The 26845-nt window shown below is 40.8% G+C and overlaps 1 protein-coding gene across 2 annotated transcripts; it reads right to left on the bottom strand.

Moving 5' to 3' along the window:
• Positions 1 to 14256: 14256 nt before the first annotated feature.
• On the bottom strand, positions 14257 to 17992 carry LOC142848735 (cathepsin J-like). Of its 2 annotated transcripts, none has more exons than XM_075970926.1 (7): positions 17860 to 17992; positions 17444 to 17559; positions 17164 to 17307; positions 16484 to 16708; positions 15877 to 16039; positions 15116 to 15233; positions 14257 to 14359 (listed from the first exon to the last, which is right to left on the bottom strand). In XM_075970926.1, exons 1-7 carry the CDS (start codon positions 17990 to 17992, stop codon positions 14257 to 14259), a joined length of 1002 nt encoding a protein of 333 aa, XP_075827041.1. The 2 variants fall into 2 exon arrangements, with proteins under 2 accessions (XP_075827041.1, XP_075827040.1); XM_075970925.1 differs by having other exon boundaries at positions 17444 to 17566; positions 17864 to 17992.
• Between the last annotated feature and the right edge of the window lie 8853 nt (positions 17993 to 26845).

The following is a 26845-nucleotide window of genomic DNA, read 5'->3' as shown; positions in this document are numbered from 1 at the left end:
GGAGTCCCACGGAAATCTCCAAACAACCCAGACTGTTGACCAGGACCATGTGCTGCTCTCCACAAACCAACAGCAATGCCCCGTTGATGAGGACGGCACTAGTACAACTCACTGAACACGGAGACGTCAAGCTGGTGTCCTACATGTTACCTTCACCCTAACTTCCTAGTGTCTTTGTTGAGGGAAGGTCCTCTGAAGGCTGCCAAAACAGACACAGAAACACCAACCCTGTCACAAACATTTCAAACTACAATCTGTCCAGCCTGCAAAATATGTTAGGGAAATGGTGACTCAGAACTTGTGTGAGTAGCCAATCAGTGTCTGCTTTGACTTAAGGCCCACTCCATGGGAGGAAACATTTCTTGGATGTTCTAGAACCAGAGACTAGATAGTTCAGAGATCTGGGCTAGAACTAAAAACTATCAGTGTAAAAAATTAAAAAAGGGTCAGCAATACAACACCTAATGATAATCAGCTATAGTCATAGACCAGCGCCTTACTTAGTCATTGTCAGGGAAGCTTCCTCAGGTAGCACACAGGAACTTATGCAGATACCACACAAGGAGAAAGATTCCTTAGGACACTCATCTCTAAATGGGATGTTTCCTTCAAATCCCTCCCCTCAGAGCTCAGGAAACCCATGGAAGAAGATACAGAATGTTCAAGAGTCAGAGGGGATAGAAGACAATGGAAGAACAAGTCCCTCTGAAATAACTGAGTCAGGCTCATATGACCTCTCAGAGATTGAACAGCAAGCACATGATTGACACCAGGTCCTCTGTGAAATTCTTCTCTTTCTCTAATGAGCAATAGAAAGGGAGTGGACCTGAGGGGGACGGGAAGAGGACAAAAACTAGGAGAAGTAGAGGGAGAGACTATACTCAGGATATATTGTGTGAGGAAAGGATCTATTTTCAACAAAAGAAAAAAACTGATTTCCGTATTTGTTTGGGAGTTGTCTTACTTTCAAAGCTTTTGCCATTAAAACCTCAAGTGTTATTATTTCATTATCACACTGTTGTCAGAAATTATCTTAGGATGTGTTGCCTTTGTTTGTGATGAATTTGTTTAACTCTGTAAAGTTGTGATTCTTTTCATGTCTAAAATACCTGATGGTCTCATAAAGAGCTGAATGACCAATAGCGAGGCAGGAGCAAAGATAGGCAGGGCTAGCAGGCTGGGAGTATGAGTAGAAGAAAAAATCTGAGAAGAAAAAGAAAGGGAACAAGAGAACAAGGAGAGGACATCAGGGGCCACTCACCGAGCCACCCATCCAGTCACAGAGTAAGAGTGTAAGTAAGGAAATACAGAAGTAAGAAATGGAAAAGTCCAAAGGCAAAAGGTAGTTCGGATAATTTTAGAAAAGCTGGCAAAAAATAAACCAAGCTAAGGCCAGGCACTCCTAACTATGTATAAGCACCTGTGTGTGATTTATTTTGTGGCCCCTCGCATAGGACTAAGTTCTCACTCTAGTCTCACATCTCTTCTCATCCCTGATGACAACAGCTCTTCATTGTGCTACCTTACCAATGTAGACACATGGTCCTCAACTCAAAAGTCCACCATCCAACCCCACCCCGATGGAGTTCCCTCCCCTGTGAGAACGCAGGCTGTGAGGAGAAAGTGGTCAGAACACAAAGGCAGCACTGGCTTGGGTACCAACCAAACACTAATGTGCAGGGGTCTGTACATCACCATCTACCACTCAGAATGTCCATGACCCCGAGACTGGACCCTGAGGGGGACGGACTCTATGAGATGAGATTTTATCAACAGGAAAAGACACAGCCAGAAGAAAAAGCAGCCCTGTGGTAAGAACACACCTGCTCCCTGAATGAGAACAGCCCAGGTGTTCTTGGACAGAGGTAAGGAGCTGTTGGGGCTTCGGTCAGATCCATCATCTGCCTGTACATTTTCACCTGTGCCTTCTGCTGTTCTTCCTGCCTACTGCCTTCATCCATGAACACAAGAAGTGCCTAGGAGTTTCCAGGAATATAGGGTCCCCCAAATACTTACAGCAGAGGTTGTGTCAATGTTGGCAGGGCCAGAGACACTCAGGGTCATGTTGGCAGAGGTGGGGATCACACAGTGTGGTTTCACAGAGTCCTCAGGACCGACTGAGGCCCACCTACAAGTGAGCAAGGATCTGTAGAAATGGCTTCATTTGCTCCACTGGGCAGGCTAGTTTTCTCAACTGAGCAAAGCACTACAAAATCATTCTTAGGACCGAGATGAACTATGGCACCAACTGAGGGAACATTTGAGTCAATATCTTCAGACTCGCATTACAGCCTGTATCGCTGTGGGATGGGTGAGGAATGGATACAACATCTGTTTGCCTATGCAGTTTGCTTTCTTCGCATTTTGAGTGTCTTGTGTTTGCCTTTCTTCCTAACCTTTCTAGGTTAGTTTCCCTCCTCAACTGCTTTCTTCTCCTCAAACCAGTAGCACCTTTGCACAATAACTGCTAAGCTCTGTGCCTTCTTCCTCTCCCTATAGACCTGTGTGAGATTTCCTCATCTTTCTAGTTCACAAGAATCTTTCCTTCTTCATGTTTCTTATCCTAATATCACTAATTGCCCCCAAATAAGAAGCCAATGAAACAGGTTACTTCAGTGTATGAAAATATATTTCAATAGAGAGGAGTACAGAAGAGCAGCAAAGCTGACCTGATTTGGGAAATGAGAATCTGAGAAAGTCAAATTATAAGTGAAGAGGGCTGGAGATATGGCTAAGTGGTTAAGGGCAGATGCTGCTCTTCCAGGTTTGATTTATAGCACCCACCTAGCAGCTCAGGGCTGTAAGTTCCTGGAGTTCCAGGGGATCTGCCACCCTCCTTTGACCTGTGAGAGAACAAGACATACATGTGGTTCACATACACACATGCAGTCAAAATACCCCTACACATACAATAAAACAAAACAGTCATCAAAAGCTCAGTGGAAAGCCACAACAATAAGTAGATCATATGGAGGATAGAATATTATGGTTTGAAGACAGCAAAGGAATTGGATCATTCAGTTAAGGTTTAAGATGAATTAAAAATATGTATAAAATATGGGAGAGAAAACATAAAAAATAGAATTCACAAATAATGGGCAGAGAAAAGTAATTCCATATTAGTGTAATATGAAATATTTTCAATAAAACAATATCCAACCCCATGGAAAAAACACCCCTCAGTACATGAGTCACACCGATCACAAAATTGACAGGGTCAGAAAATAAGCTTCCCACAGCACATCACAGCTAAAAGGCTAAAAACACAGCATAAAGAAAGGGTGTGAGACTCACAGAAGACAAGCCTATGGGAAGGAGAGCTGGTTACATCGTAGAAATATTTAGAAGCCTGGCCACTGGGAGAACACTTAGGCGGGCGTGAACACAGAACATGGGCGCTCTGAAAGTAGAGGAGCAATTTCAGGTTGACGGATGGCCAAACTGAGGGGCTGACGGATATAGGAGGCGATGTGGTGCTGGGAACAAAGAAAACTAGATACTCAAAGAAGTGACGTGGGAACCCACCATGATATAAACAAATTTCAAGACAATTTTAAAAAGAACTTTGGAGGGAGTTTCTAGGCCTGAGTGGATGCCGCTCTTCCTAGACAGAGGTGGGGCTCCTCCCTAGGAGCTGTTGGTAAAGAATTGCCAATGCTATGAAAGTTGTGGTTCTTGCCCCTGGTTGGCCCCTGGAACTAGAAGGCCAGACTGTTCCAGAGGACACGACACACACTTGGTGACTGAATATACAGAAAGTATCCTAGGAATGTCTTCACTGCTGACTCAGTGCCAACAGTTGCTGTGCAGACAGCCGGTGAAGAAGGCAACAACTGTCTCTTCAGCTTTGGACGAGGACACCTCAGTTCCTGTTTTCCAGGCAGCAGTTGCTACCTTCACAGCAGTGGGAGGGAGCCTCCATGGGAGGGGCGGGTCTCGATGGACGTGTCGGGGTGAGCGTGACAGAAAGCACTATGTACGTGTATAAAACTGAGGAGAGTTGAAAAGGAAGGGTGGGCAGGTGAGCGTGATGCAAAGCACCATACACCTGTATGAAATTATCAAATAATAAACTAACCGCAAAGGAGATCTGAACATATGACGTATTTCTTTACTGAAACTTTCTTAAGGAATGAAGAGGTTCACGTGAATCTAACAGAAATCCCTGGCCAATGGTCAAGAAAATAGGACTTTGTCCTCCAGTTGGAAGGAATGAGCTGAGATGTGAGTACTTTTCTAGAGGAAATAAAATGAAGCTCGACCTCATAGACACTTGGGCATCCTTGGGAGACCCAGAGCTGAGGCTCTGGGCCTGCTGTGGTAGATGATCTTTGGGACAAGAAGTGTGTGTTGTTTTCGCTTCTAAAAACAGAAATTAATTTAAAGCAGCTCTTTGATATACACATAAATTTACAATTTAAGTGAAGTTACATACTAATGAGATGCACATGCTCATTTATTTTCATATTAGAATTAAATTCATGGCCTATGACCTGAAGACTCAGTGGGGCAGGATGGCTGTAGCCAATCCTGATGATCTGAGTTTGATTTCAGGAACTATGTGGTGGAAAGAGAAAACCAACTCCTGCTGATTGATTTGACCTTCAAACACACACAAGCACACATGCACACACTCATACACACACACTCACACATGCTCACACACATGTGCACACACTCACACACACACTCACACATGCTCACACCACACACTCATACACACATGCTCATACACATGTGCACACACACTCACCCACACACAATAAAATAAATATCATAAAATTAACTCTGAAAATAATTAGATGAATATTTTGTACTACAGGATGTAGAGCCTCTTCAGCATTTTAAAAGCTTTTCAATGCCTTTATGTTTATAATCAATAAGAAAATGCTTTTTTACAAAAATATATGGCAGAAGTGTGTTCAGGCCTTTTCTGAAATTGCTGAAAAATTCTTTCCTTTCTGTGAGGCCAGAATGCAATGGTGAAGGTTTTTGTTTTGTTTTGTTGTCTTTTTTTTCCCTTTTTTAAAAATATTTATTTATTTACTATGGATACAATATTCTGTTTGCATATATGCCTGCTAGAAGAGGACACCAGACCTCATTATAGATGTGGTTGCTGGGAATCGCACTTGGGTCCTTTGGAAGAGCTTGTAATGCTCTTAACCGCTGAGCCATCTCTCCAGCCCCCTTATTTTCCTTTTTTTTTTTATGAAACTGAAGTCCACCACTCAAACAAAAGATTTAAAAGGAAATCGTCTACTACAACACAGTGTGAAGCCCACTAGTTGGACACTTGTTTGTTGAGGAATGATGATAGCCCAAGACTGACATTGTTTTGTTTTCCGTAATTAGGCCTTTATGATCCCACAGGCAGAGAGAAGTTTGCACACGGGGTCACAAGCCTGACGTCCACGGGCGCAGGTGTTCCAGCAAGCAGCATTCCTGCGCGTTGTGTGGTGTGGCTGCACGCACACTCCAAACAGCGTGTGGCGTGTTCAGGACAAAGGGCGGAGGGAATGAAATTCAATACATGTGAGCTTTCCAGAAACACGTGGTGCTCATGTGTATGTCATTTTGTATTATTTTCATTATTTCACAGTCAGAGGGCTTTAATGTTGGCAAATTTGTCATGACCTAAATACTTATTTATGTGAAGAATTTAAGGACAAAGGCTTTGGGGTAAAATGGTGCAGTCAAGGCTGTCTGTGTGAAAGGAGCAGAAAGATAGAAAATTAGTAATAATAATGACGACGATGATAACAATAATAAGCAATAATAGACTCTGTCTCAACTAGAAACAGAACAAGCTTCAGAAATCCAAAGAGAAAGGGCACAAGAAAAGAGAAAAAAAACATTTGCATGAATAAAATTGAGTGGAACACAGGATCAATTGCACAGTTCTTAGGGAGAAAGGGAATGTGGGCTACTTCCAAAAGCAAGCCAGATACAACCACTCAGTTCTGTGGAAAGCTGTGTAAGAAAGTTGTGAACTAACTGTAAGCCGGGAATGGGGCAGGGTGTGGAATGTTCCTCCCACAAGGCGGCCTTCTAAGAATTATATAAACGATGGAGAGAGGATGCCAGGGGGAGAGCAGACGCACTTCAAAGCAAGGGCACGCCCTGGTGCATCCTCATTGCCTCTCTGGGAAAGGCAAAGGCCTGGTGGGTGGGTGGGGGGGGGAGATGCTCCTTGCTCTTTCGCGTGACCAAAGATAATATCTTAAGACAGAACTCCATGTGCAGTCCCTCCCTGTGCTTGTGTTTGCTTAAACTAACTGTAAGCATCACCTCACGCATTGCCTGTCTTAGTCATAAAAACGAGAAGCGCCGTTCGCTCTTCTCTGGTGCTCAAATGCCTGCAGTCCGCTGACTCCCTCATTCAGATTTTCACCACTTCCTTCGATCTGTGGAAACTTAGCTTCGCTGCCTGAGGCACAGTTCTCCCTTCAGAGCAAGCCCGGGCCATTATGAGACTCTAACTCAATTGCGGATTTGTTGGAGACCTCGTTTCCTCAACTTGTATTGTCAGACCAGAGAGCAAAGGCTAGCATGCATTTTAAGAGAGAATTTGTTATTTAAAAGTGAACTTTTCTAGGGTCGTGGGACCAGGATGCTTTACTGTGTAACTTGTCTCGATTTGGCCTCCCACAGTCCCAGTGTTCAAGAGCAACGGTTCTCAACATTTGGGTGGTGACCCCTTGGAGGACTCCCCTTTCACAGGGCTTGTCTAAGACCACCGGAAAACATAGATATTTACATTAGGATTCATACTAGTAGAAAATTACGTTTAGGATGTAACAACGAAAATAATTATGTTTGGGCATCACCAAACCACGAGGAACTGTAGTAAAGGATCGCTGCATTAGGGAGGTTGAGAACCACTGTATTGGAGAGCATAGGAAGACCAGACCCAGGCTGGAGGATTTGGGGAGCAGAGCAGATTTAGGGATTCCTAGGCTGGGAAGTTTGTAGGGAGAAAAGAAAATGAAAAGCCTTCTCAGCGCTGAGCTTGACTAGCGTGTGGCCTGGGCTCTGGAGCTGCCTGTCGTCAGTGACTGCTGTAGACAGGATCCCGAGGTGCTGAGGCTGCTCTGATATCCACAGTAGCACACCGCCAGAGGAGTGATTATCACTTGGTAGTCCTTGGAAGTCCTTAGGAAGGTAACCTGGTCCAGATCTTCCTGCTGTTGAATACTCCCTGCACTTGGAAAATAGTTCTGGCCACAGCAGCTATTCCAGGGAGCGTGAATTGGGGAAATTCTGGAAGGCAAGGCAAACCTAGCTGTGGCCAGCAGAGGGCCCTCGTCTGCAAGGAAGAAAACTCCGAATGCCTTCAGGCTCACCTGCTCGCGTCTTCCGCAGTCGCGTCTCCAAGGACTCACAAAAAGCCATTCTGAAAACTCAGGTTTGCACTTTTATTCCTGTGTTATGATTCATCTCACTCCTATACATTTATAAGGACTTTTCTCCCCTGTATCTCATTTTTAAAAAAACTTCTGTTTTTGTTAGATTATCATCTAATTTTGTGTTTTTCTACTTGCCATTCTTTTTGGTTTCTTCTTTCTTTTTTCTTTTTGTCTGCCATCTCCTGCCTCTGCCTATCTTCATTTTGCAGTCGCTTTTGAGAAAATGCTGTTATATATTTTTTCATGCTGCTCTCCCGAGAGGGTAATTCTCCCGGCCCAGCATGCTCAGTTCTTTATGTCTGAGCTCAGCAGTTCTCCTAAATTTCAGGATTTTAGGGTTTTTGCTTCCATCCTAAGGCTGCCCCTGAGACTCACCTACTTCTGCATCCGTTTACCTGATAATTCAAGTTTTGTAGATCTAGGATGATGCTGTGTTTCTCTAACCTTCTGTTTCTGTTTAACAGAAAGCTTTCATTAGTACTTCAGTCTCACTGCAGGCTGCTGGTTCATTCGGGATGTCTAGGCTTTTTTTTTTTTTTCACATTTCAATATTGGTAGATTGTATGTGTCTAATTTAACCCATTTCTTCTGGGCTTTATAATCTGTTGGTGTTTAATTTTTCATATGTACTTTCATAATGTTTTTATTTCTTGATTTCAGTTATAATTTTCTCCGTCTTATTTCAGATTTAATTTTTAAAGATTTATTTATGTGTACATAGCACATGTGTGCTTGTTTCATAAAGAGGCCAGAAGGGAGCATCCGATCTCCCAGGACTGGAGTTGCAGAAGGTTGTCAATCATCATGTAGGTGATGGAAACCAATTTCCTTCTTTTTTTAATTGGCTTATCTACATAAAGATATACTTATTTATTTTTCAAAGAAATCAAATACTCATTTATTGATATTATACACCATATACACATAACATTACATACATATGTACCATATGTATAAAACATACATTGTATACATCATATTCATAATATACACATATCCTTTGTCCTGCTTCTCTAATTTTTTAATGAAGTAACAATAGTTACTTGAGAGCTTTCTATTTTGTTATCTGATTGTTGATATAAACTTCACTTCTGAGATTTCTTTTGTTGTATTACTCCTGCTTGAGGAGTTCTATTTCTATTTTATTTTGCAACAGAAATGTTGGGACCAGTGAGATGGCTCAGAAGATAAAGATACTCGATCCCTGACTGATGATCTAAGTTCACTCCCCGGGGCTCACATGATAGAATCAACTAGCACAAATTGTCTTCTAAACTCTACACATACACAGTGGAATGTCTATGCACACACAGATACAGGACATACAAAGAGACACAGAGACACAGACAAATTAAAAAAGTTATAAAAATGCAATAGGGGAGGAGAATAATGGGAGGCATGGGAAAAGTTGGGAAGGAAATGGGGAAAGATATAATCATGTTTCATTTTATGAATGTATAAAATTTTTAAAAAATTATAATCATCTTCTTGAACCCTTTGTGGTCTATTGGATATTAGGAGCATACTGACTGGAATGGATTGTTAACTCTCAGGTAGGGAACTATAGATCAGGTCCCTATAGACTTTTATTGGCGATGGCAATACTGGGGGAGCTGCAGTCAGCAATGGCCACCCACCAGATAGCAAAGCTATGATGGTACACACTGGAGAGGCAAAACCCAGGGGGATTTTCTCCAGAATGCCCTTGCTCTTCCTGTGCCTTCTCCTGATTGCTGCTACCATGTTCTTACTGTGTTTGGCATGGTGTGATTAGTGTGGGGGAGGATCCCACTGTATCTGGTGTAATGTGATTGTTTCGTGGGAAAATCCCACACCTCACTGGGCAGTTTACCCTCAGATCATAATGAAGATGATTTTTATAAGAACAATGATGTTTAGTTGTGTCAATGATTTAATTGAACCTTCTAAGTCAGCCTACAAGATACAGGTGGTTAGAACAGTGAAGATGATTAGGGAAATGGTTTAGGCTGCTCTGACAATTGCTTGAATGAGAGATGCAAAAGACAGAAATAAGACACCCTTCGTTTTAATAGATGTGATATTTTCTGAGGATGAAAACTAAGAACAAGGAATTTTCATGCATTTTAGACCCGTGCATTTTACATGTGGAAAAACAGACTGATGATCATATAAAGCAGTAATGTCCCAACACCCAAGGTTAGGTCTGAGTTCCTTGGTCATGTAGCTTACAGAATCAATAACAACAAAAACAGTAGAAAAAATGAATAAAACTGTTTAAAAACTGAAAATGAAAATAGAATCAACCAAGAAAATACAATCCAAGGAATTCTCCAGATGAAAAATTTAGGAATTCAAGCAGAAACTACAGAAGCAAACTTCATTAAAAGAATTCTAGCTCCCCTCAGCTATGCTGCCAACTTAATGCCACTCATAAAATGCCGACGATCCAGCTTCAGCAGGTCAGACAAACTGGAGTGGAGAGGTGGAGTTGGTGAATACTAAAATCACACACAGGAGACTTATCCAAGGGAGGCAAATCTTAAATCTTCATTTTATTTTTTCCTCCTTCTTTTTCTCTTTCTCCTCTTTATTTTCCTCTTTTCCCTTTTGTACCACCTAAGACAAGAATTTCTACTTAAGAAAAGATGACCTCACAATCACAAGTTACATATTTTCCAAAAACAAATTAAAATCACATTATGATCACAAGTTACATGTTTTTCTTAGAAGCCCAAAACTTGTAGAACATTTTCCTTTGTATTGATTTTCCCACCATAGCATCTTCACCTCCAAAACCAATGATTCTCCTTTTAATGATTAACAAAGTTAATAAGAAGCCTGAGCTAATGGGCCAATGAGTTTATAACTAATGTAGACCTCTGTTTGATTTCTTTGGGAATTAACAACTGCAGGAATCAGGCAGGACAGAAACCACAGTCAACCACACAGTGGATCTATGTTGCCATTAAGCAAGTTACAGCACTCTGCTCACAAACCCCATTCACGTGCTCAGCCTCATGAAAGAGACAGAGTTCTTGCTGCCAGCATAAACCAGGAGGCTACTATTTCTTATGATGAGTCAGTAAGCCTTCTCTTAAAGGAGCCTCAACGTCCCTGCTCACCACCAGCAAATAGAGCCCATCCAAAAAAGAAAATTGTGGCTACCAAGAAGCTGTGCTAAACTCTCTCTCTCTCTCTCTCTCTCTCTCTCTCTCTCTCTCTCTCTCTCTCTCTCTCTCTCTGTGTGTGTGTGTGTGTGTGTGTGTGTCTCTGTGTGTGTGTGTCTAGAATTCTGTTCCAAGCTCTCTCAGGTTTTATGTGGATGTAGTAGCCTACACTGGTGTGCCATTCTGTAGGCAGAGACTGTTTGCTTCCTGGCCATCCAGATCCAAAATAACACAGAAACTATATTAATTACAACATTGTTTGGCCAGTAGTTTAAGCATATTTCTAGCTAGCTCTTACATCTTAAATTAATCCATTTCTATTATTCTGTGTATTATTACGAGGCTCATAGTTTACTGGCAAGGTTCCAGGGTGTCTGTCTCCTTGGGCAGCTACATGGCATCTCCCTAACTCCACCTACTCTCTTTATATATTAGATTTCCCACCTGACTATATTGTGCCCTGTGATAGGCCCAAAGGAGATTCTTTATTAACCAATGATAATAAAACATACTCACAGTGTACAGAGGGGGATCCCACATCAATCCTACATCTTTTTCTTTCCCATTTCTCCACAATATACTTGCTCATCATCATAGCCTGTGGATATCTTCAGTTAGGCCAGACTGTGAGGACCAGGTTGCCCCATGAGTGTCTTTTCTTTCCCTGAGCCCCATGACATCAGGCACACCTGTGGATGCCTTCATGCAGGCCAGGTCATGAGAACTCAGGCTGCCCTATGGGTATCTTTCACCCATGGTAAGTTGATTCTCAATTTTCTGAGAAGCCACCATACAAGAACATGATGGGGATACTCACTGAAACAGCTTACCCATGCTAATAGAAGCCTACCAGCTCTGTTCTGACAGTGAGGGAGCCAGCATAGAACCACACTAGGCCCTCTGAATGTAGGTGACAGTTGTATGGCTGGGGAAGACTGTGGGGCCACTGACAGTGAAACCAGAATTTATCTCTACTGCTTGTTCTGGCTTTTTGGAACCCATTCTCTATCTGGTGGGATACCTTGTTCAGCCTAGATATAGTGAGGAAGACCTTGGTCCTGCCTTATAGCAATGTGCTAGACTTTGTTGACTCCCCATTAGAAGCTTTACCCCCTCTGAGTGAATGGGAGCTGGGATGGGGGAAGGTGGAGGGAGCAGGAGAAGGGGAGGGAGTGGAAACTGGATTTGGCATGTAAAATAAGAAAAGATAGTTTTTCTAAAATTAATTTAAAAAGGACAGAGATGAGTTTCTGATTTTTGCTGCTGAGGCTATTATTGTTGAATCTGGACCTGATTTGTTACCAGGATAATACCGGTTTCATAAATATTTTGACAATTAAGAAGCTAAGGGTTTGAATTTGAGAGGGAGTGAGTGGGTGAAGGACATGGGAGTTGAAGGAGTAAAGGGAAGGGAATAAGTGATGTAATTATATTCAATTTAAAAAAAGAAAAAAAATAAAAAGCTTTCATTGTTGTAGTAATGAATAATATTAGTATTCTCTAAAGTGCTTGTCAAGTCTGCTGTGAGTCCATCTGGTCTTAGGTGTTTGTGTGGGGTCATAGACTAGACTTACTTTCATTAGATGTTTATTGCTGCTTCATCCTCATTGCTAGCTCTATTTAATCATTCATATCTTCTTGATTTAGGTTTGGCTTACGTCTTGATATTTATTCATTTTTTTGTATTTTTCCATTTAATAAAATCGAGATTTTAAAAATATGTGCTTATGATTGTTCTGGGTTTTATATATCTGCTGTAATGTCTCTTTTTTTGTTTCCAATTTTATTAATTTGAGTCTTCTCTCATTCTATTTAATTTGACTAAAGATTTACCAAATTTATTTTTAAAAGAATGAATTTTGGATTCACTGATTTTTCATATTTTAAAAGTTCCTGTTTAAAGATTCTCTTTCTATACATGCATGTAATGTGTTTTGATCAAATTGACTCAACCATTTCTTCCTTTCCCATCCTTCCACATCTTCCTTAGTTCATTTTCTTCCAAACTTCATCTGTTATACTTAATTTTAAAGGTTTCTATTACCCACTGGGTTCACTTATTGCATGTGGAGTGTAGATAGCCTCTCAGAGCTCACTTCTCTGAACAAATGTGATTCCCCCTTTCCACATAAACCATCAATGGTCAATAGCTACTTGGATAGGGGTGGAAATTTATTGGAGCCTCTCCCATCCACATTGGGATCTTGGCTGGCTGGATCTTCTGCAAGTCTTATGCAACAATAAAACTTCACTATTTTCACTCAAGATAAAAAGACCAGATGTTTAGAAGAAGAGAGTTAAATAGGGCCTGAAAAAGATTCACTGAAACTTTGGGAGTAAAGGGGAAGGGAAGACAAGGATAAAGTGGATGATGTTTGGTAAATCCAAGCAAAGGGAGAGTACTCTAGCCACCTGTACTGCTACAGTCTAGCACAAGTCACTAGAAACTTCCAGATGTCTACAGGAAGGTTTTGAAGACACATAAAATACTTTGAGTATACTTTGAGTATGCCTCAACAGCAATTTCACTGATTGTGTCAATTCACTGCATATTGTAGATGTAAAATGAACAATATGTGTTCCCAAAAGGACAAATACTTTGCCTCAGTTATATAAAAGGTTTAAATGAAATTCAAAAGCAAAACAATTTAGAAAACACATTTGCCCCTACAACTTTTAATTAAGTTTAATTCCAATAAAGGGTTAAGGAAGACACTGGCTTTGAGAAACTGGGATAAATCTGCATAGGCCAGTGTTTCACTATCCACTGGGGTATAAGGTAAGAATAGCACTCACTGTTTGAGACCTGTATACAAAGTTGTATATGAATATATGTGAATATACATACGTACAGACATACATACCCCATTTTTCCATACTTGTATGGCTATGGTAAAGTTCAGTGCATCAGGTAATAAGCTCAGTAACCCGTAATAGAATAGGGCAATGTATGTGATGGACTGTATTGAAACACCTCTCTTGTTACTCTTGTATGTTGAAGAACTGAAGATTCTGGAAGTGTCACCTGAACCACAATCCCATAAGTGCAGGCGTGGTGACCTTAATGTCTCTGGCACAGTAACTGGGAATCTAGTACAGGGTTGAGGTGCTGGACAAGGGAGAGTCACAGCTCCATTCAATTCAGTCGGGCAGTACATTGTGCCATCACACTTCACAGAGAACCGAACGGTAAATTAATGTTGGTTAAAAATATCAAATCCAGAAATGTTTATAAAGTCTTTTGGAAAATGGTTGCTGGTGTATAAAACCCTGTAAGCAGACCATAACCCAAATGGAATAAAGGCCATCACAAAAGAGCCATTTTCTCTTTCTCCTAGAATGCCACAAGCACACTCAATGTTGTCATCTAGATAAATTCCATGTTTGATCACAAAAAGGAAATCATTTCACAAAACAGAGAGATGCTAGAAACTATATTTGAATTTATTATTTTTAAAGACACCATTTGCATAACCATTAAAAGTGAAAGTCAAGTTGCTGCAAGTGTCATAAAGACCCATCAGGTACAATAGTTGCCCTTTTGAGATAGAGTGAGCAGGTCCCAGAATTCACAGTGCAATGGACCTCTTCAGGAACTCAACTGTTGAACACATTCAGCGAAGGCTGGTCACTGGGAAGTGGAAAGCACTCCATTGAATGTTGTCTCTGCCAAGTGCTCCCTTGCGGCCACCAGGAGTTCAGAATATATTGGGGAAGCTGGCTTGTGAAGCAATTGAACAGTGGTTGTTGCGATCTTTGGCAATCTTCATGTAGCCATTTATGCCCCAATTTTCTCCCCAGCTGGAAGGAAACACGTTTCATTTGTCAACGCATGATTGATTTCTTATAGTAACTGACAAGAGGCCAACCTAACAGAAGGATCAGGAAAAGTTGAGGGTCTACCCCTGAGTATCAAGAGGCACCTCATTCAGGACTGGGAAGACAACAGCAGAGGAAGGGTAGTTCAAGCCTAATAAATGTGTCTGATTTTAGAAAAGACAATGACACAAAATAACACTGACACCCAAGAAACCACTGATGGTACGGAAATGTTATGATAAAACATTATGAGTAGGTTGTTTATGGTATAAGGGAGCTCAGAGGTTAAGGACTGGAGGTCAAAGAACAGAACCATTGAACACTGTAGTGTCTCAATAGCAAGTTCTCAGGACATGGACACAGGACATCCTAGAACGAGTGGCTATCCAGACTAGACAGTGAACTCCTTGATCAATGAGGGGCACTGACTCAGTGTAGAACTTGGATAGTGATTGAGAAAGAACTGATGTTGGCATCAGGCCTCTACATGTGTGCATAAACAGGTGCTCTTAGACATGCAAGCATGCATGTACATATACCTCACATATGTACATAGTAAAATAAAACAGATTTTGTTTGACTTAAGTGGGACAAAGTTTTCTAGGTTGTGTACTTAAACATTGACTTCAAGAGATAATCCCTTTGGGACTCTTTTGGAAGGGCACCCAGTGCTCTTAATCAGTGAATTGTCTCTCCAATACTAGAATTTCAAATATAGATTTTTATGGCAATTTATACCTGTTCTTGATCAGCCAGTAGTTATTACCATCTGTTTCATTTCCATCAAATCCATAGCCAACCACCAGAACTGCATGATTCGTTACATAACTGCTGCAGTTTGGCTCGTGATAAATGCCTGAGAAAAAACACAGAAACTGATGTGAGATGCACAGGACACCTGACAGTGACCACAGCCACCAACAATAGGGAGGCATTTTCAAAGACCCCAGGGACGATGTAAACTACAGACAGACATGGGTTGACTGAATTGTTACTGAGAATACATACATGCATACATATATACAGATATATGTAAATATGCATATATACTATATATATATAGTTTTACAGAAAACTAAAAAAAAACAAAATAAGCACAGATTTTTGATAAACAATTGCCTAGGTGCCTATAAGATGGCTAATTATAATCTTTAATTTCTACGCTAGAAGCTCATGTAAATTAAAACTCACTGAATAGAAATTACTTAAATCAAGAGGTTTATTAATAATTTGATTTCAGAAAAACAGTCTCCACAGAAACCTAAAACACCCACCAAATTGAGGTTAGTTTAAAAATATCTAAATGATTTTTTTTGAAATATGATGCACTTACTTGCATGAAAGGGTCCTATCTGCTGAGGATGGAGCTCAGTATTATTGTGTGGGGAGGAAAGATTAAAAACCCAAAGTCACACACAATTTTCTAGATCTAGCCTTTCATGAACCTGGCATGGCCACGTCACATTTCTTTTTTCTTATCTAGAGGGAACTACGCTTACCTCCACTGTAGAACCTGAAAGAATCATGGGAAGCATCAATTGCAGCAGAGACGGGTCCTATAGATGCTACAGCCACCAGTAGGTACATTTCATATGGTGGGAGGGTCACAGGTTCTGTGATATAAGCTTTAGAATTCTTAGGATTGTACCTGCAGGGTCCTTCCTTAAAAGATAAAGGGTAAGAGACTAAGTTATTTTCACACACCTTCTAAGGAACATGCATCAGAACACAACTCTGCACTTTGCAACTGAGCATCCCCATGTCTGGACTGTTATAAATCATCCCAGGAATGAAATACTACTGGGAGATTTGGAACTGAAAATCAGCTACCATATCCTTAATAACACCTCATAAGTCTTTATGTCTGTAAGAAATCTCCATTACATGTGGAAGAGTTTGCATACTCTCTGTGTGCATAGCACAGGAACAGCTACATGAAAACCATCACATTAGAAACCCGTGCAAGGACTGATGCTCTCATGAGACCACTGCTGGTGTACACTAAGTCTACCTTCCAATGTGAGTTCTGAAGACCATGGATTATTTCTGCAATTGTCCCTTGTCTGAAGCTGGCTGAAATGATAGTGGTATAAAAAGTCCACTTACTCTTCCCTCGTATGGATAGGTTGCCTCAGCCTCGAGACCTTTATTGCGGAGAACATACTGGAAGGCGTTGTATGCAGCACCATCTTTGCAGCCATCATTGCCTTGAGGTTTAGAACAGTCCAGTAGGTTCTGCACACTTAGAGGGGTCAGGTTGCCAGTTCTCCAGAACATCTGTCCTTCTATGGCACCAGCTGCAGCAAAAGCCCAGCAAGAACCGCAGTTACCCTGAACAGGGAAGTGAAATTGTCAATACACAAACAAAGACCAACCCCGGCAATGACGTAGACAGGTAATATATTATGAAAATGATGTACTAGTAGTTGATAGATGCCTATGGAGGGATGGTACGCTCCTAGAGAACATGACTACTTGTAGCTAACACATGTCCTGGTCGATGGCCACACACACGTGGACATTTGAGCAAAACCTACTGGTTTTATGGGTTATCAACAACAACAAAAGAAGAAATAAATTCCAGAAACAGACACAGTAGAGGACAATAGTTGTAAAAAAAAGTGTGTGTGGTGAATTTCTAGGATAAATAGCTGTTGTATAAGTGTATGAAGCTTTCATAAAAGAAAGAACAAACTGCACATTGCTCCACATTTAATATACACACAGACATCAAGTATTTTGTCTTAAAAGTGGTTTAAGAATATGGGCGTGGGCTGTTGTCTTACCTGGTTCCGTACAGGAGTCACATAGCCTTCCCTTCTCCAGTCCTTAAATTTGGGCAAATTTCTAAGACCTCCTTGGTCGCTTTCCTCATACATGGCAGCTGGAACTGGAATATCAGTCATCATTTTTCTGTATTCTTTATGGGTCTTCAAGGAAAATAGCAATAATAAAAAACAAAGCAAAAACAAACAAGCAAAACAACACATGAAAAAACGAAACAAAAAAGACCCCATGTAAAGAACTGAAGAAAACACAGTGGGCAGCAATGCATGTCACGCTCACCATGTCACCAAAGGCGTTCATTTCCATGGTGAAGCCGTTCTTCCCTAGGCCATTCTCCCCATTATGCATTTTGATCATCTTCATATTTTCTTCCCATACTGCTCTCTTCTGTGCTTCTTCTTCCTAGAAGTGAGCATAATTAATGACATTTCTTTACAACTAAACTCTGGAAAAATCTGACCAAGTGGACTTGCTGTTGTAGGTGAACAGAGGTCAATGAGAGGGTACTACAGACACAACAGTCACACATTCGGCACATATGGAGGAAAAGAGAATTTGGCCACCCTGTGCTCACAAGAATTGTGATTATATAATTTTTCAGGGAAGGATGAGGTCTATGACCTCTAATGTGCCTAGACACTTTCAACAGCAATATCAATTCATCCTGGGGTTCTTCTGGACAATTTCCAGTTTACCAACCAGACTACTGTATGATTTTTCATATTTCATCTTCCATTCTTGCCATTCATCATCCAAACTGGGATCAAGCGCTGGAGCAGCTGAGACCACTCCCAAGCATAAGATTGTCAGGAATATAGCTGGAGTCATGTCCCTAAGACCTGGAGTGGGAAAACAAATGAATAGTTAAAAGTCTTCTTACTCCTTCCTAAGAAATTAATCTATCTGTGATCAATAATATTCTTTGATCCATTCTTTCAAATAATTTTTGAAAGGTTGTTGAAAGTGCTTAGGGTAATGTATGAAATAAATTAACCACTTGTAGTAATTAGAACCAATGCAAAATGAAGAGTCCAGAATTCTAGCAATAAAAACTTCAGGTGTACTATATCTCATTATTTAAGAAAGATATTTATGCACACTGAGGACCAGAAGCAAAAAACAATCATGTTCTTGGTATATCATTGACATAAGATTTATACCGAGCAAAACTTGTATTATGTGGTATTGGATCCAATTTTCAGGGTGAACCCAAGAACTGGGACCACATAGCATCATATCCCTTTCTAATACTCATTGGGTACTGGGCTTGCCTTGTACCCTCTCTTCTTGAATGAAAATTTTGTGAAATGTCTTGTATATATATATGTGGGAAAGGCCAGGCAGTGGTCTTTTAAATTAAAAGTGGCATATACCTTTAATTCCAGCACCCAGGAAGAAGAGCCATGTGGATCTCTGTGAGTTCGAGGCCAGCCTGGTATACAGAGTAAGTTCCAGGACAGCCAGGACTACACAGTGAAACCCTGTCTCAAAAAATCTCCCTTAAATGTGGGAAGAATCATAGGTACTATTCTTTTTATCCTACAATTGGAACCATGCAAGCAAACTCCCCACACACTTCCTCAGTGAGAATGGCGTCACAAGAGAAAACTGGAGGAAGCCAGATCCATAAGTAAAGTGAAGTACAGGAACAAACCTATAACGAGATTTCTGGTTCAGGACTTTCTGGGTCTCTAAAGCAATACTTCCCATAGGACCTGGATGGGGCCATGCATCATTCTACCACATCTATACAGGTCGAGTGAGAACCAATTTACCCAAAGATTATAGGCAAGAAACAATCTCTCTCACCCAGGCTACTGGTGTGCGTGGTAATTTCTGGCACTCTCTGTGGACAGACCCAGACTTCTACTTAAGGGGAACCTATACAAACCTGGACCAGGGAGCCAAAAGGCCTGGATTCTTCTATGCCTTTTCCACCCCTTACCCTCCACCTACACACAGCAGGATGCTGAGCCTTAGAATATGTTCTCCTTCTTTGGGTTCTGCCTGATTCTCCATGGAGTCTCTCACGGCTCCCCTCCAGAATCATTTCCCATTCTGCCTTGGCACAGACAGAGCCTCACCTGTGGTTAATTCTTCTTCTTCAGTCCACCCGCAGACTCAACTCCTCAGAGGTTTCTGAGGACCCAGGATCTGACCCAGCAACACCTCACTCAGGCTTTATTCCCAAGTATGTGAACAGTTGGCCCTGCCCCTCAATCATACCCTACACTGATTGGCTGTGTTGATGATTGGATAAGGCCTCCAGGCACTGGGATTTAGGTTCTTCCTGAGATACGATTTCAGCCTGATGCTGGAAGGTTGAGCCTGGGGTGTCTCAGTTGATAGCAGGGATCTGAAATTCTTGATCTTGTCAAAGGAAGTTAGATAGCCATCCTATAGGCCTTGGATCACATCATGTCTGACATATTGCTTGCTGATTGTGCTTCTGGAAAAGCTGTGTGGTGTAGTGCTCTCCCAGTTGAGAATGGGAGCCTTTAGTTGCCATCCCTGGTGTGAGGTTAGTTGATGCATGCTGTTTTGTGTTTAGTCCATAGCTATGGTTGGATGCTGTGAGAACACAGACCCTGGGATGCTCTGGCTCTGTGTGTCAGTGTGTAACACAGCTGGATCTCACAAGAATCTTTAGGAGACAGTGACCTGCAATGAGGAAAGTGATGTTCAAGGCTGATCCATAACAGGGAGTATGAATGAGCGTGCTGTGAGGGGTCTCATGAAACTTGGCTTTTCTCCTGGAGGTTAAATTGAATGGCAATCTGGCAGTGCCATCTTGCCTATCACTCTTCATTGTGGTAACACACAACTGGAAGTTCCTATGTTTACCATTTTCAGGACACATCCTGGTGGCCTTAGGGGCACACACATTGTTTAATAAACACCACAAAAAGATATCCAGAAGGATTTCGTCTTTACAGCAGCTCTGGACACTTAACACCAGTCCTCTTCTCTCCCTCCCTCTACCTTAGCACACACCATTTCTTTTTGTCAGTGGAGATATTCAGCTACTGCTTTTGGCTGAATGTTTTTCCTTGTAAGAGTCCTGATGAAGCGTAGTTTCCATGGCACCAGTATTAAAAGTGGAACCAAGAGATATATTACCCCAAAATAATTACCGTCTCATTGTTTTCAAATTCTCAGGTTCAATAATCTCTCATGGTATATACAAAGTCACCATATTTGATCTATCCATTCATTCTTGCATTTGGTGGCTTCCTCAGACCAGGGAAGAAATATGATACCTGTTTACTCTGTACTGTACACTACCTAAGAAATTGCTAAACGTAGAACAGATAGTGAAGAATAATTTTTTAGTCACAACATTCTTTTAGAGAAATTGAAAAGCACCAGTAAGAGGCATCAGCTCATGCATTTTACCCACTGTCCTTTGTGCTCTGCTTAGCTTCTGCTTATTTCACTTTTCAGACTTCCTTATTTATTTTTTAATTCATTCTCTGTGAGTATCACACAGTATAATTTTTTATCACAATCTTTCCCACTGCCCAGCTCCGCCCAGATCCCTCTTTCTATCTACCAATGCAATTTCATGTTCTTTTTATCACTCAGTGAAAGGGAAGTAAGGCCACTAAAAACATAGAGTCTGATTTATGTTGGCCAGCTACTCCTGAGCATGCAGCCTGCCTTAGACTGTGTGTGATCCACCCAGTACCATGCCATTAGAGAAATCTGATTCTCACTCTCCAATCAGCTATTACTTGTGAACAACTTCTTGACAAGCAGTGGGGCTTTTTGCATATTTTCTTTCCTTCATGCTGGGATTTTGTCTGGTTGAGCTCTAGGTCCTGTGCATGTTGTGACAGTCACTGATGTGTGCTCTAGACTCTAGGACTATCCTGACATCCACTGAAGGCTGTGAACCACTGCCGTAGAGTTGTTATGAAACAACAAGAGGAATATGTATAAATTACGCAGGATAGGACGGGTCATTTCAGTATTGTTCATATTACATCCCTTACCCCCACCAAAACAACGTATCAGGAATAATTTCCATCAATGTTTTAATTTCCTTGACTGTCACATCCTCACCAATGGGGCTTGCCTCCTGCTGGAGCAGCCCCATGATGGTACGTGTATCACGTCCTCACCAATAGGGCTTGCCTCCTGCTGGAGCAGCACCATGACGGTACACATGTCACGTTCTCACCAGTGGGGCTTGCCTCCTCCTGGAGCAACCCCATGATGGTTTATATGCACCTTTATCTTCATTACAAATATCTTCATCTTTTCCTCCGTTGATCAGAACAAGACTCCAAGGGTGATTTTCTCTAATCATGATTTTGAGAACACAAAAATCAATAAGGTAAGATACAGATTATGAAAATGGACATAGAAGGATTGTGGAGAAAAATATGAGGCATCTTTAAAATTAGTGGAAATATTGTCATCCAGATATCATCAGTGGAAGTATATATAACCTTTTAAATATGACAAAAATCATTGGAATATTCACTCTGAGATGAACGCTATTATCTCATGAATAGCTTGCTATAACATTATAAGCTACCTACATAAAATTAAAATGACGCAATATTTCATTATATGCATTGATTTTCCCATTGGATTTAATAATTTGAAAACAAAAATATTGAGGCATTTATCAACACCTCTTTTTATATGTAAAATATTTTACTGTATGAATATATATTTCATTTATAGAGTCTTTAACTGATATTAATTTGTCATGAATTTAGACTGATATGCACAGTGTCTAGAATATTTGTGCACTTAAAGTCTCCTTAATAACAATTGTCATTTATCCATGCTGTCTAGAGAGCAGGTTAGGTCGTATGAGTGATTCTTAAAGAAGTAGCCATACTTTTTTCTACCAGTCCTACTGTAGACTGTTTTCCCACAGAATGACTGAAAATTCATTTACAACAGGTCTGGCACTTTTATCTATCCACCCATATTTTATATATGTATATCCATTCTCTTCAGAGCATTACTGTGTTTATTCTAGTAAGTGTGATTTGAGTAGGCGTAGACCCACAGACACCAGTTCTGTGTTTCTTATTCATATAAAGGAATTTATAAGGCCCCTTATCTGTGGAGGTCCATGACTTCCTTATTTCCTGTGAAGCATCAGATACAGTGCCATCCTAATGGGCAGTGTTCTGATAACATTTATAAGGTCTAACTAACTATAAGAATGATGCTGACTGAACACAAAACCCAGAGTGATGATTTTGTTGATAGAGACCAAGTACAATGGTAGCATAGAGTGTCTTCCTTAATGAGACAATGGTTCCTGCCTCAGTGGGAACTTTCCCCTCATCAATGACAAACAAAATTTCCCATTAGAACTCTAATGAGTTCTCTGAACACAAATACAGGAAACCATTGGCCCTGGAGGTTGATTCTTTGTGTGATGGACTTGAGTGCTTCATTTGGTACTAACTAGTTCCTGTAAACTTGAAGTTGGAAACTGTTCATAAGTTTCCTGGCCACCCAGACCTGAATAATCACACTGAAACTATACTAATTACAACACTGTTTGGCCTATTACCTCAGGTTTCTTATTAACTAAGTCTTACATCTTAAATTAACCCATTTCTATTAATCTGTGTATCAGCACAAGGTTGTGGCTTACTGGTAAGGGCCTGGCATCTGTCTCCTTTGGCAGCCACATGGTGTCTCTCTGACTCCGCCTATTTTCTTTTTATATCTCTGTTTGAATTTCTCACTTGCCTTTACTCTACTAAACCATTGGCCAACAGCTTTTTAAATAACCAATGGTAATAAAACACATTCATAGCATACAGAGGGGAATCCCACCCTGACCCAAATTACACAAAATCTGAAAATCAAATCAAAACGGAAAAAAAATGGAAGTTTCAATGTAAGGATATAAACGCATAATTCCTTAAGGGTGGACTTTGCAGTTCACTGATACTGATTTTTTTAATAGGATTAACTGAGAAATACGAAGAGGTTATTGGGAAGAACACAAAATAGCAAACAAGGAAGGAAGGAATGTGTGAACTTGCCCCTTTCACACCATGTGCTCTCCGCTGGAATCCAAAGTTCTCCCACGGAGCTGGGATTAAACACAAGTGTCCTTGACTTTCTAGTCTTCTTGAACTATGGGTGAAATGAATATTCCTTGCCATTAAACAAACTGTTCCACATATATCCCATGCTCCCTCTGCTTCTTCCCTGAGAATTGGGCCAATGCCCACCAACTAAACCTGTCATGTTGGATATCTAGTAAGGATTCCTCTATCAGGCCTTGGTAACACACCTGCTCTTCATTACAGATTCCTGTAATTTTTAAATATATTTTTCAATTCAATGATATTTTTTCCATATGTCTTGTAGATCCTGTAAATACTGGGTAGAAAGACGGCTTATCCTGTTCTCTCTGTGTCTGAGACACCCCAGTCCTTCTGACCTTCAATATTATTCATCAGTGATAAGGGAGACACGTGTATCTGTCTTTTTTGAGGCTAGAAGCAGGTTGGTAACACTCTGTACTATCAGGTTGGCTACTTAAATTATATTAGCACACTCACCTTTTAAAGACACTCATGAACGAACAACTGATGTCACTGAGCAGGAAGAAATGACAGGAACTCCTTCCTCCCCTGCACCAGTAGAAGCTTTTCACAGCAAAGCCCACAAAGCTCTAGCTAGCTAAGCATAGATGACTAAATTCATGCTACAGTATGAATTACCTTGTTGATCTCTAAAAACATCTGCCCTTTATTTTGCTACCTTCCAAATATATAGATCCATTTTTTCAAACTTTAGCATATACAACTAAGACCCTCTTTGGCAGAATCTGTTACCTGTGGGGACAAAATGGCCAGAATACATACATATACTTGAGTGACCTCGAATCAGGCAGTTACAGTGAACCCTAGCTTGGAAAGATGTACAGATGAACATCCATCACTGTGTGTCCCAGTAACAGTTGTTTCTGAACCTTGAGTCAGATGCTCTCTGAGCCCTAAGAGATAGATAGAATCAGAGGGAAAGAGCTGGTCAACAGGAAAGGAAGCCTTGGGCCAAAATAGTCTAATCCTGTGTCACATCTACCCAAGGGCCTCCTGATAGACGTAAGGAGAACCTATACTCTCTTTCTCTGTCTTGTTTCTAACTTCCTTACACTCTTTCACTTCTATAACTTCCTTGTTGAAATGTACTTTGTCAGTTAAGAACCAGAGAAAAGTAACTCAGCAGAGAAATGCCTCCGTGTAATATTTGTCCTTGAATGAGCCACAAGGAACATCCTCCACCTATTAAAATTGTGACAAGGCTTCATTCATGGGTAGCTCCTGCCTTAGATAAATCCTGAATTTATCTAATCTGAATTTCTGACCACCAGGATACATTTCACCTGTAAAAGCCAAAGAATCTGTTTCTTGGCACCAAGGACAATGCTCAGGCACCAAAACGACCCATCTTTTCTGCAGAGTGCTGAAGCATATGGACTGTAAGACATTAGGCATTTAGGATGTCCACACAGGATTTGTCTTTTGACAAATTCAGTACATTCATACAAATGTTACATGTAATACAATACCAATATAAATGGTAAACAGATATTTCACCAAGCAGGAAACACCTCCTGCTGTTGGGTTCTAAGGGAGGAAAATCTTCAACAAGGATACTTTTAATGATTTCAGGCTTGACCCACCTGTGCTGTGAAGTCCTTCTGTGACAGCCCGAGGGTGGCACTGACAGAGGTCCGGGAGATCCTTCTGAGCTTAGTCATTGGCTGTGGATGACAGGAAGTCTCCGTAGGCCTAACTACAATCTGAAAGTCAGTGGTCACTGAGGTCAGGGCCCTGCATGGGATCTTTAGTCCTCTATAAAATGGGCATAAACACCCAGGCTAGAGAATTAATGTCTTTGGAGGACAGCAGTATCATCCTGCACCCATTCCCATAGTTCCATTATTTTTAATCCTTTCATTGGGCAATAGCTTTGTACTATCAGGGCTCACAGCTGGGGCTGCCTTCCTAGCACATCAGCACCAGCTTGGATTTAGCTCATTAGCATATCTCAGATATATCCTGGGCTAGGCTCATATCTGAGCTGCCTAGTGCCCTGCCTGTAGCTTGCTCATGATGCCTAGCTCTTACCAGAGTTACTGGTGCCAGACTTTGATCTCACATGCATTACGTCATTCCTACTGACACAACATGGTTTATAAATTACCCAATTTTTCTTCCTTACACGTGTGGAATCTAAAGTCACAGACACATGGTATGGTGTGTTTCTTCCTACACAAAATATTCACACCGTGTTGTCATCTTTTCCCTCATCGCTTCATACACTGGCAGACCTAGGAGAATTACAGCAATGAACATTTGTGTCTTACTCTGAACTTGCACAAAATTAATAGAATACATCAAACTGTACTTTAAGCTCTGAGCACACAATGGCTTGTGAGGGAAAAGCTTCCAAATGCCACAACAATCCTCCAAAACATTACAATCATAGCTATCATACCAACACCCATTTTTTCACAATACCAATTTTAGTTCTATTGTATCTTTTGTTGCTATGCAAGACATCATGACTACAAGAAAATTAGAATAATAAAAGCTTTATTTCACAAGTTATAGATCACCATTGAGAGAAACCAAGGCATTGAATTCATGATGTATGTCTGACATAGAAACAATGGTCAAATGTCAAATACTGATATATTCCCAGTCACACATTCATCCAACTCTTTGTTGTACAGCCCAGACTCTCCTGTGTAGCAATGGTATCACCCCAGTTGTCCAGGACCCACTATGTCAACAAGCAGTCAAGAAAATGCCCCAAACACATGCCCACGGACAAACCTGTTGGAAGCTCTTTCTCAAATGAGGTTCTCTTTCCCATGTATGTTCAGTTGGCAACCAGGATTAGCTATTGTAGCTGGTTTGGCAGATATAGTTCTGTTAGCTTGTGTCATGGAGAATTTTTCACTGTCCTTCAACTCCGTGAGATAATTTTGCTGGTAAAATAGTCTGGGCTGGCATCTGTGATCTCTTAGAACTAGGAACACATTGCTCTAAGCACTTCTGTCTTCTATTTTACATTGAGAATTTACATGTTATTCTCATGAGTTTGCCCTTGTTTATAATTGGTGAATTTTCTCTGGTAGTTTTTAATCCCTCTTCTTTGCTCTGCCTATTTACCACTTTAAGTATAAAATGATTGGTGGAGTTTCTGTTCTGATGCTATTTGGTGTTCTGTCTTAACTTTTTTGAATGGGTATGACTTCTCTTAGTTTGTCTAGGAAGTTCTATTTTATGAACACGGTGAAGATCTGGTTTATACCATTTACCTGGGATTTCTAGGCCTATGATTCATAGATGTTGTCTTATCATGGTCTCCCAAAGTTCTACTTATTTCTTTTTTTTGGTTTTGTGTTTATTCATATTTTCATTGATTTTCCAGATCCTCTATTTTGTCTTCAAGGTTTGATATTGTGTTTCCAATTGATCAATTTTACTTGTAAGGCATTACATATTAGTATAGCAAGGTTGTCCTCTATTCATAGCATTATATTTCATTTCACGTTTAATGAAAGGCAAATCACATGCACCAGGAGGAAGTAAATTGTCACGTGACTGGCCAAATTTTCTCTGACATATCTCTGTACCTGTTTCCACTGTTAGGGGTCTTCTGTGAGACTCCTAA

This window comes from Microtus pennsylvanicus, chromosome 4, assembly GCF_037038515.1.
Source record: "Microtus pennsylvanicus isolate mMicPen1 chromosome 4, mMicPen1.hap1, whole genome shotgun sequence".
NCBI lineage: Eukaryota > Metazoa > Chordata > Mammalia > Rodentia > Cricetidae > Microtus > Microtus pennsylvanicus.
This window is presented reverse-complemented; position numbering and strand designations above follow the sequence as displayed.

Excerpts from the sequence above, each read along its gene's own strand:
- LOC142848735 (XM_075970925.1), bottom strand. The coding sequence starts at position 17,992 with ATGACTCCAGCTATATTCCTGACAATCTTATGCTTGGGAGTGGTCTCA. Across the intron at positions 16,709-17,163 it reads TGACTCCTGTACGGAACCAG|GGTAACTGCGGTTCTTGCTG; the intron begins GTAAGACAACAG and ends TTCCCTGTTCAG. Across the intron at positions 14,360-15,115 it reads TACTGGCTGATCAAGAACAG|CTGGGGAGAAAATTGGGGCA; the intron begins GTATAAATTGCC and ends GTTTCCTTCCAG.